This window comes from Gobio gobio, assembly GCF_949357685.1.
Source record: "Gobio gobio genome assembly, chromosome: 11".
Lineage (NCBI taxonomy): Eukaryota > Metazoa > Chordata > Actinopteri > Cypriniformes > Gobionidae > Gobio > Gobio gobio.
Genome location: NC_137104.1, coordinates 24,500,806 through 24,510,678, shown reverse-complemented (window position 1 = coordinate 24,510,678; position 9,873 = coordinate 24,500,806). Strand labels below are relative to the sequence as shown.

The 9,873-nt window shown below is 38.6% G+C and overlaps 1 protein-coding gene across 1 annotated transcript; it reads left to right on the top strand.

The window, feature by feature from the left end:
* The first annotated feature begins 345 nt into the window (after positions 1-345).
* Positions 346-3,399, top strand: ftr56 (finTRIM family, member 56). The gene is made up of 9 exons (XM_079828627.1): positions 346-981; positions 1,109-1,204; positions 1,303-1,536; positions 1,642-1,792; positions 1,871-1,912; positions 2,184-2,246; positions 2,840-2,883; positions 2,981-3,034; positions 3,163-3,399. Exons 1-9 carry the CDS (start codon positions 409-411, stop codon positions 3,163-3,165), a joined length of 1,260 nt encoding a protein of 419 aa, XP_079684753.1. The 5' UTR covers positions 346-408; the 3' UTR covers positions 3,166-3,399.
* The last annotated feature ends 6,474 nt before the right edge of the window (positions 3,400-9,873 follow it).

Sequence of the window (9,873 nt, the reverse complement as noted above, 5' to 3'; positions counted from 1 at the left end):
TTGTTAATGTTAATTTCAACATTTACTAATACTTTATTAAAATCTTGTTAACATTAGATATGCACTTTGAACTAACATGAACAAACCATGAACAGCTGTATTTTTATCAACTAATATTAACAAAGATGAACAAATACAGTGACAAATGTACTGCTCCTGATTAGTTTATGAATCTAATTAACTAATGAAACCTTATTGTAAAGTGCTACTGTGTTTTTTATATTTCTCTCAAGCTCATACAGCACTAATGCATCTCTATTTCTTCAGAAGACTGCCATCTAGTGGACCAATTGTATTATGAATGTTTGCTCTTATCTTTTGGCGCCAGGAAATTACATCATAGTTGAAGGAAAACGAAACTTTAGTGCTGCCCAGCTGCGTTTTGTCTTGGTCTGTGTGTGCAGTAAAATGGCTGAAGGTAGGTTTTCTCAGGACCAGTTCAGCTGTCCAGTGTGTCTGGATCTGCTGAAGGATCCAGTGGCCATTCCCTGTGGACACACTTACTGTATGAGCTGCATTACAGACTTCTGGAATCAAGAGGAACAGGGAAAAGTCTTCAGCTGCCCTCAGTGCAGACATACCTTCAGTCCAAGACCAGTTTTAGCTAAAAACACCCTGCTGGCTGAAGTGGTGGAGCAACTGAAGAAGACTGAACTCCAAGCTGATGTTCCTGCTGGAGCTGGAGATGTGGAGTGTGACGTCTGCACTGGGAGAAAACACAAAGCCGTCAAGTTCTGTCTGGTGTGTCTAAACTCTTACTGTCAAAACCACCTTGAACAACATGAGAATCTCTTCAAAGGAAAGAGACACAACTTGATGGACGCCACTGGACAGCTTCAGAAGATGGTTTGCCGTAAACATGAAAAACTTCTGGAAGTTTTCTGTCGCACTGACATGAATTGTATCTGCATGCTGTGTATGGTGGATGAACACAAAAACCATGACACTGTATCAACAGCAGCAGAAAGAACTGAGATACAGGTACAGACAGAATGAAATACATTGGCATGGTTATTCAGTTCTCTGAGATAAAAACAAATGCAAAATTGACTCAAAAATACTTTGTTTCGCTCATATTTTTGTGATGAACCATTGTTCTATCCTACAGAAACACTTGGATGAGACACAGAGAAAATTCCAGCAGCAAATCCAGGAGCGAGAGAAGAAGCTTCAGGAGATGAAAGAGGCTGTGGAGGATCACAAGGTGAGTTTTGAGAAGAAGACTCAGTTAAGACTCTTCTGCAGTCAGTCAGTGAGGGTGATTTTCCAGTCCTACTGAAGACTGTAATGTGTGTCCTACAGCGCTCTGCACAGACAGCAGTGGAGAATAGTGAGAAGATCTTTACTGAGCTCATCCGCTCCATTGAGAGAAGACGCTCTGAGGTCACACAGATGATCAGAGGTCAGGAAAAGGCTGGAGTGAGGCGAGCTGAGGAACTCTTGAAGCAACTGAAGTGGGAGATTGGTCAACTGAGGAAGACATACGCTGAGCTGGAGCAGCTTTCACAAACACCTGATCACATCCATTTTCTCCAGGTTGCAGTATAAGTGCTGTCAAATCGATTAATCCCATCCAAAATAAGTATTTTCTGTTTCTACCCTAAATTTTATTTCCGACTGTTGTTCTTTGTGTCTCTGTAGAATACCACAACTCTCCCTGTCCCTCCCAGATCTCCAGAAGTTACTAGCATCACTGTCAGTTATTATAATGATGTAGGAAAATCTATCTCTCAACTGAGACAGAAACTGGAGTATTTCTGCAGAGAGGAGATTGAAAAAATATCTGTCAGAGGTATTTAAATATACTGAAATACGATTTGTAAAAATACAGTGCTTAAAAATGATTACTGAATTTATGTATCAATTGTAGCAGAAGGGAGCAAAAAAAAGAGAGCTGTTTTTGATTTAAGAGGTAAGTGACGGGAGACTCATTTACTCACCAAACTAAATTAACACATCACAAATCCTAATGTAATAATTCAGTGTATTAAATTGTAAACATAGTACTCATCATAAATCAGTACGTGCCCTCTTTAACAAATTTAGCTTTTTTTTTTCCTGTACAGAGAAGACATTATGGCAGTCACCCAAAAAGCATGTCAATATTTATCAGGAATATACACTGTATGGACAAAAGTATTGGGACACACCTTTTAATTATTGAATTCTGGTATTTTATTCAGGCCCATTTCCACAGGTGTATAAAATCAAGATGGACGTGACAGGTCGTGCTGAATTCAATAATGGTACTGTGTGTGTGTGTGTGTGTGTGTGTGTGTATGTATGTATGTATGTGTATATATATATATATATATATATATATATATATATATATATATATATATATATATATATATATATATATATATATATATATAATATATATATATATATATATATATATATATATATATATATGTATATATATGTGTGTATATATGTGTATATATATCTATATATATATGTGTGTATATATGTGTGGGGGGGATCACATTATGAAATAAATGTTTTTCTCAAATACAAGTTGATATTTTCCCCCCATTTTCAATTGTTTTACTTCAAATAAAGGTTTGTTGTTTGATTTTTTTTAAGGATTAACAATACAGATGTATTATTATTATTTATTAATATTTAGGGTTAGTTCATAGTTTAACATAGTTCTCATTTACCAAGGGTGCCAATAATTCTGACCAGGACTTTATATAGATGTATGTAATGTGTTGCAGAAATTTGTAATTCCATTATGGAATTGTACGCATTATGCTGTTACTCTAGTGTGTGGCGGTGGGGGTGTTTAATTGCATATCATTTTATAATATTATAATTTATATATTTAAAGAACTGCCGGGACACAGAAAGATGGATTTAAACAAAGTATCTAAGGTATGTAGACTAAATTACTTTGTAAAATAAATGAACCCACCATGAAATATGATGTAAAAATGCAGTGCTTTTAAAACATTTATTAAATTGTTTGCAGAAAAGCCAAGTGAAGACATTAAAAGCCTTTATGAAGGAAGACAAATGTACAGAGGTACAGTACTCATTTACTCTTCAAAATGAATTGATACAATAACATAAAATATAGTGCTTTAATAATCATTGCTAAATTGATACATTCCATTAATTTACACAGAATATCATGTCTGTTGGTTTCCACAGTGAGATGCACCCAGATCACACCAGAACATGACACCAGGAAAGAGTTTTGGGCTGAAAGGAAAGCAAATGCAGGCACCATATGCATGTCTTTAAGCTGGTGAAACTACTGTCAAAACAGCACCAAATATTACTTAAAAAAAAAAAAAAGTGCACGTGATTTAAAAGCCAGACCAGCTTATATGTTGCAATTTCTGGTAAATATGAAAATAGCCCATTGTATTTTATATTGTTTTTTAGAAAAACTGACCATGCCTACTAGTTTTATTGTAACTTGGTGTGGGCATGCTGAATTTAAACATGCTGTTTTTGATAATTCCATAATGTGAACAGGTGAAGATGATTCTAATTTTTATATATATATATATATATATATATATATATATATATATATATATATATATATATATATATATATATATATATACGATTTTAATACTCGTTTCTCTCTTAAAAAAAAATGCTACAGTTTTTTTTACTCTGAAATGTGCATTCCGTGTCGGAATGTTAGTTTTTGTTTTGGTGTGTGCAATACCGCACGCGTTGCCAGTTTACCCAATATAATTTTTCGCCGCCACAGGTTGCCAGTTTGTAGAAAACATAGCTTATTGCAGCCATGGAAGCCAGCGGAAAAAATGGGTCAGAGATTGGGAACATATTAAAACGCGATATCAACTTACTGTGTGTGAGTCTCCTCGCCTTCCATTGTCAATTGTGCTCGTTCCTGTTGCATGTCCTCAAACTGGCAACCCACATGAGCGGATGGGGCTGGGGAAACAACTCTCCAATATTTTGACTTTAGACTGCAGTACTCATTTCACCCGATGTCAATCTTGCATTCTGCAACTTTAAATAAAGTGAGATTAAATTGATAAAAAGTGTTTGTATTGTTTATTTTTATATTCAATTTCAGCACTGTGATTGGCTGGCCATCAGTCCAGGGTGTTTCCCTGCCTTCAGGCCGAGACATTAGAATAGGCTCCAATATCCCTGCAACCCTACATAGGAAAAGTGGTTGGAAAAAAAATGGATGCATGGATATTGCAAATTTGCCAAAAGTTGAGGGGCTGTATTTCTCTCTGTTTGAGTTAATTTTGAGGAATATATATGTTGTTAGGATTAGTGAAACATTATGTTATACAAATATATTATATAAAATATACATGATATAGAAATATAGATGACTTAGGTATTCTGCAAGTAATTTAGTGATTATAGATGAACAGGCTCTAACAAGAATGCTGCAAACACTCATTGAAGTAATATTTGATAACAGTTTTTCTTGATCGCTAACATACATTGGTCAAAACATAAGTCACATTGTCTAAACTCTTCGCACTGCCAAAATGGGATCTTTTGTTGTTTTTACTGTGTAACCCCTCCTGTTCGAAACACCTGCTCCAAGTGGGACTCGAACCTGAGTCTGCCGGCATGAGAGTCGGACACTCTAACAAGGAGGCTAAAGGCTGCAACCCCTAACGTCAGTCGGTAGAGCGTCTCTTGAGATCAGAGGAGTGAGGTTTACTCACACAGCAACTACTAGCTGGCCTCCGTTACACTCACCCCCCTAAACCTCACTCCCATCCGGGTCACGGCACCAATGTAAGCCCTCCTGTTCGAACCGCCCGCTCCAAGTGGGACCCGAACCCTGGTCCGCCTGCATGAGAGTCGGACGCTCATGAGGAGTGAGGTTTACTCACACAGCAACTATTAGCTGACCTCCGTTACAACTGCATCACCTTTTTTAAATGCTAACACACTGCTTTCAAAACACATTTAAAATCGAATAATGGCAAATTTGAGGTATTTCTTCAGTAATTCTAGAGAAAATCTTAGCAGAAAATCAGCTTAGCTTTTAGTCTCCTTTTTTATTTCAAAACGAAAACATAAAGAACACTAATCAAAAAAATCAGATGATCTATATACAAAAAGATGGCATGAAAACTGCATGTTGAAATTCACGAGTTTGCTTGATCTCATAATCATAGAGCAAATTATAGGTAAACCGATTGATTTTAAGTCCATGATTTTAAGTTTGTTTCTAAATCGAGATCAAGCTTCATGATTCTCCCTCCTGTCACGGGTAGCATGTGTAAACAGCATGAAGATGAAGGAGATTCAAAATAACAATCTTTTAATGACAACACTAGAATAGGGAGATATCCAAACTACACGCAACCAAACATCAAGGAGAATGGACAGAGAATGAGGGAGAACATAGGGTATAAATACACAGGGAACTAACAAGATGGTTAACAGAATAGGTGAACGTGATGACTAATTAGACACATTGGGAAAACTGTCACAGGAAAAAAATGTATGTGTATGTGGTTAACAAAGCCTCTAAATATTTTCACGTTTTGATCTATGACATAAAACACATTAGTTAAAACCTGCTTGTGATTTTTTAAAACTTTATTGTGTCTTAAAAACGATGGTTGCTAACAAGTTGCTAAAAGGGACTACATCCTTTGGCGGGGACTTTAGACGTCATCGTGACAAACAGGCAATCTCTCACTAGCCCGCGTTTCAGCCTAAGAATGAAGAACTTATGTGGTGTGAATAAATTGCGCTATTCGCGCAAAGTTGGATGCTTGAACATTTGGAGTTTACTCTCTTCACATGTTCGTCTCGTTGAGAAATGGCTGACATGGGCTATGTTTACACGTCTTTTTGTGATAAAATCTAATATGTGACAAAACGTAGTTTTAAGACTTTTTCAGTCGATAATGTAGTTGTTTAAAGCTCAAATCTGTGGTTTATTTATAAGAAGAGTGCCTATTTAAACATTTTATCTGGTGTTTTCGGAGTTGTGAGCTCCAGTGAGTCAGCGGCGGTCAGCGCTTGTTTAGCCGGCGAGAGTTGACTTTCCTCGGCCAGTCCTTCTGACGTCTGCCGCTGGCTCTGATGTCTCTGTGGCGTCTCCAGCTATAATTCGTCTTGTGGAGATTTAACGGCTCATATTTGCTCTCATGGATCTATAATTTGTTCCCTAGCAAATCGTTTAGGCTGAATGCAAAGTGAAGTTTCATTACTTGTTTATTTTTAGGCTATAACTGTACGTTACCGTTGTAAGTTAGCCGACTAGCACTGACTTTGAATGTTTGACTGAATTGTTTGCTTTATTTCATGTGAAGCTTATTATACGTTTTGTATTATTGATCATACATAAACTTGCATTTAACAAAAAGAGACTGGGTTGTGTTTCATGTCATTTAATGTTATCACAGTGATAATCATATTGTCTGAAAAAACATTAACAAAAGATAAATCTCAGAGAGGCACGCATAAACAAAATTAGTTTCTAACATTTTTGGAAAAAACGAATGGGCAATATTTCTCATGAAAAGTGGATAAGTGTTCATACACAGCGCAGATCATAATGAGCGAGCGTGTTTTTAAATAAAGTTTGAGAAGCTTGATGATGACGTTGATCCGCGACCATGGTGTGCTGTAGTCCGTTTATAGCCTACCGTTAGCATTTTATATCTGACGGCTTTATTTGGGCTTCAAAATGTATACATTTTGGATTAACTTGTAAAGATTATCTTGGTAGACAAAACGTGTAAGGGTCATAACTCTTTGTTGAACACAGATCTTATTTTTTGCGATTTTCCAAAAGTATATGGGGAAAATGCAAGGCTTTTTGATCGAGGGAACCCATGCGCCGCTAACTTCCGGGTTGGCCTACAAAGTGACGTCATTACTTCGGCACTCTATAGACGGGTAATTAAAAACGCCCCCAAAGCTTGGAAAGCGGACATCTGGGCACATTTCGGATTCCGGCTTCACACCGCACGCGTTGGCAGTGCGTTGGCAGGGCAGAAGCGGTGCGTACGGAGAGCGGGAGCCGCGCGCCTCTGTTGTGGATTCACACTGGCAGCGTTTATCTCGTGCAGCTGAACCGCGGCTCGTATTTTGCTAATTAAGACGAATATTGTCCATTATGTCACATTTTCCGGTCTTCTCCTCCAAACCCCGTCTGTGTCGTGCTTTGATTTATGATGGGCAGCATATATCTGCTGCAAATGTGACCGTGTTCCCCTTTGTCTCATACACACATGCATATAACTTGTTGTATATAAGTAGTTCACATGATAAATGTAACATTAAAGTGAATATATGCTTCTAGTTTTAATCATTTAAACAGGCTTTTGAAGTTTGGGCAAAAACTTCTGGCAGTGTTGTGTTTATTTTATTTTTTTACTGCTGGAAAAAGTTGGCTGTTATTATTGCTTTATTTAATTTCAAATGGTTCTAAAGCAGAGAGAAGAGAAACATTTTTCATTCAAAGCACTGAAAGCAGTGATTTATGTTTTCTTTTTCAGGTTTGAAAATGCCATATCCAATACCCTGTACCATAAAATTTTATTTTATTTAATGACATTTATGTCAAAGATACAGGAGAGTGATAATACACACATAGCAGCCAATACAATCTGTTGTTCAATATCTGACTGCTTGTATTGCTTCATGACTGATTTGCCTTGTTGTGTGCAGTAGAATTTTGATGCATCGCAATGCATCGTAGAATCGAATTGAATCGAATCGTTACCTGGTGAATCGTAATCGAATCGAATTGTGAGGGCAGTGCCAATGCACACCCCTACAAATTATTATTATTAAATTATTATTAAAGACCAAAAGCAGTTTTGAGTAACAGCAGGCTATTAATTCTCATCGCCCCAACCACCCAAAAAGATTTGCTTAGAGCAGGGATGGGCAATTCTACTTCTCAAGGGCCACTGTCCTGCAGAGTTTAGCTCCAACCCTGATAAAACTCACCAGCCTGTAGCCTTCTAGTAATCCTGAAGACATTGATTAGCTGATTCAGGTGTGTTTGATTAGGATTGGAGCTAAACTCTGCAGGACAGTGGCCCTCGAGGACCGGAATTGCCCACCCATGGCCTCCATGGTTGTGACAGAAAAAAGTTTTGGGACGTCCTCCATGTCCAGGACTGGAAGAGCTGGCGGCTCTGGGATGGACTCCATTGCTGTTTGACATCGAAATTTGGGACCACCGGATTTGGAACCACCAGACTTGAGACCACTAGAGTTGGGTCCCTCAGGACCACCGGACTTGAAACAGGAGTTGGGTCCTCCAGAGCAGGGGACCTCAAAGACAATCTCAACACAAACGGATTAAGTAAACTTCAATTTGACTTATTTTTAAGTGAATTGAACACAATCAAATTAAGTTAGGACAAAATGTATAGCAATTGTGTTGCTTTAGCTCATTTTAACTAAGCAATTTGAACAAGCAGTAAAAATCTTTTAGTTTTTTTCCAGTGTATTCACATCTATGTGTCTCATCAATTTATTCCTTTCAGGAATAAGCACACACTTAAGGAAATGTCTAAAATGTGGAATCGAGTACCGTTACCTAGACTGGGAACATGGAATCCACAACTTTAACAATCATATTCTCATGGGTTTCCACTTGTGTTTGTATTGAAGGGCATCACTGCCTGTACATTTTAAATGTGCCTTTATTCCTAAAAATTTAGGCTCTCTTTCTCTCTTTGTATATATTTATTCCTTCCCACAGTCCTAAGTACTGCTTATTGTTACTAAGTAACAATGCCTGCCACAAAGTATAACACTTTTATATTTGTCTGTAGACTCATAATGTAGCAGGCAGAGTTTTCTGCACCTGGTTTAAAGCTTCCTTCACATAATCATCTGTTTCATGGTTACCTACATTTTGAAGCATTAGTGCAACATGACAATAAATATTCATGCATCAATTGTGGCTCTCATCCTCCTGTGGTTATTATGGATCTTCATAAAAAGGGAGTTTTCAGTATACCAGGTATGACAACATACACATTAAAGCTATTCTGACAATGTTTGTTTTAGGCTTTGCTTGTATTGTGAGGAACAAAGAATGTTGGTTTCCTTTTGCAGTGAGTGAGGTACCTGATCCAACCGAGTATATACTGGGGAAGTTAATGTGAAAGACTTCTGGGAGTCTCTGTCCTTGAATATTATTTCCCTTGGGTTTGTGAAGGGTATACATTGATTTCCTTTGTCTCTGAAGTAAATTGTACCTGCCTCTATTGAATGATTGATTAGCAAACTAAAACAACATATATTTAAATGTTTTCTCATGTAGATGGAGAGGAGAATCCATTTGTTGTCAAGCCGACCTTTGGTTTTTGGGCACCATGGATTTGTTACATGTATGCCCTGTCTTGTGTGTTTTGATTAAGATTCACTGGCAGCTACATGGAAGAGCTGAGAAATGTTTTTGAGGTGGACCTAATAGACTTTTTTGGAGAGGTCTCTCCAGTGCCCCCTGTCTCTCCAGCGCCCCCTGTATCTCCAGAGTCTCAAGAATTCCCGCCCAGCCTCCCTCTCCCACCTCTTCTGATGGTCCATTCCTCAGTGCTCCCTTCACTGCTGTCCTTCCGCCCCTCTGCTTCGCCCACACGCTGGGTGGACACGGCGAGTGTCTTCAGGCCACCAGCTCTGTCCCACACTGAGGTTACTCTGTCTCCTCCTCCAGCCTCTGTGCCCCCTGCTCCGCCTCGGCCCGTCGACTCTTCGCCGCCCCTTTGGCTCCTCCCTCCCTCGGCTCCACCGGAAACCAGCGGTCATACGGCTTCTCCGGGCTCCCTCGTCTCTCCGGCTCCGCCTTGGTCAGTTCGTCGACCTGCCTTCTCCTGCGGCTTCGTCTGGCTCCGCCTTCCCTTCAGCTCTGCCTTTGTCCTC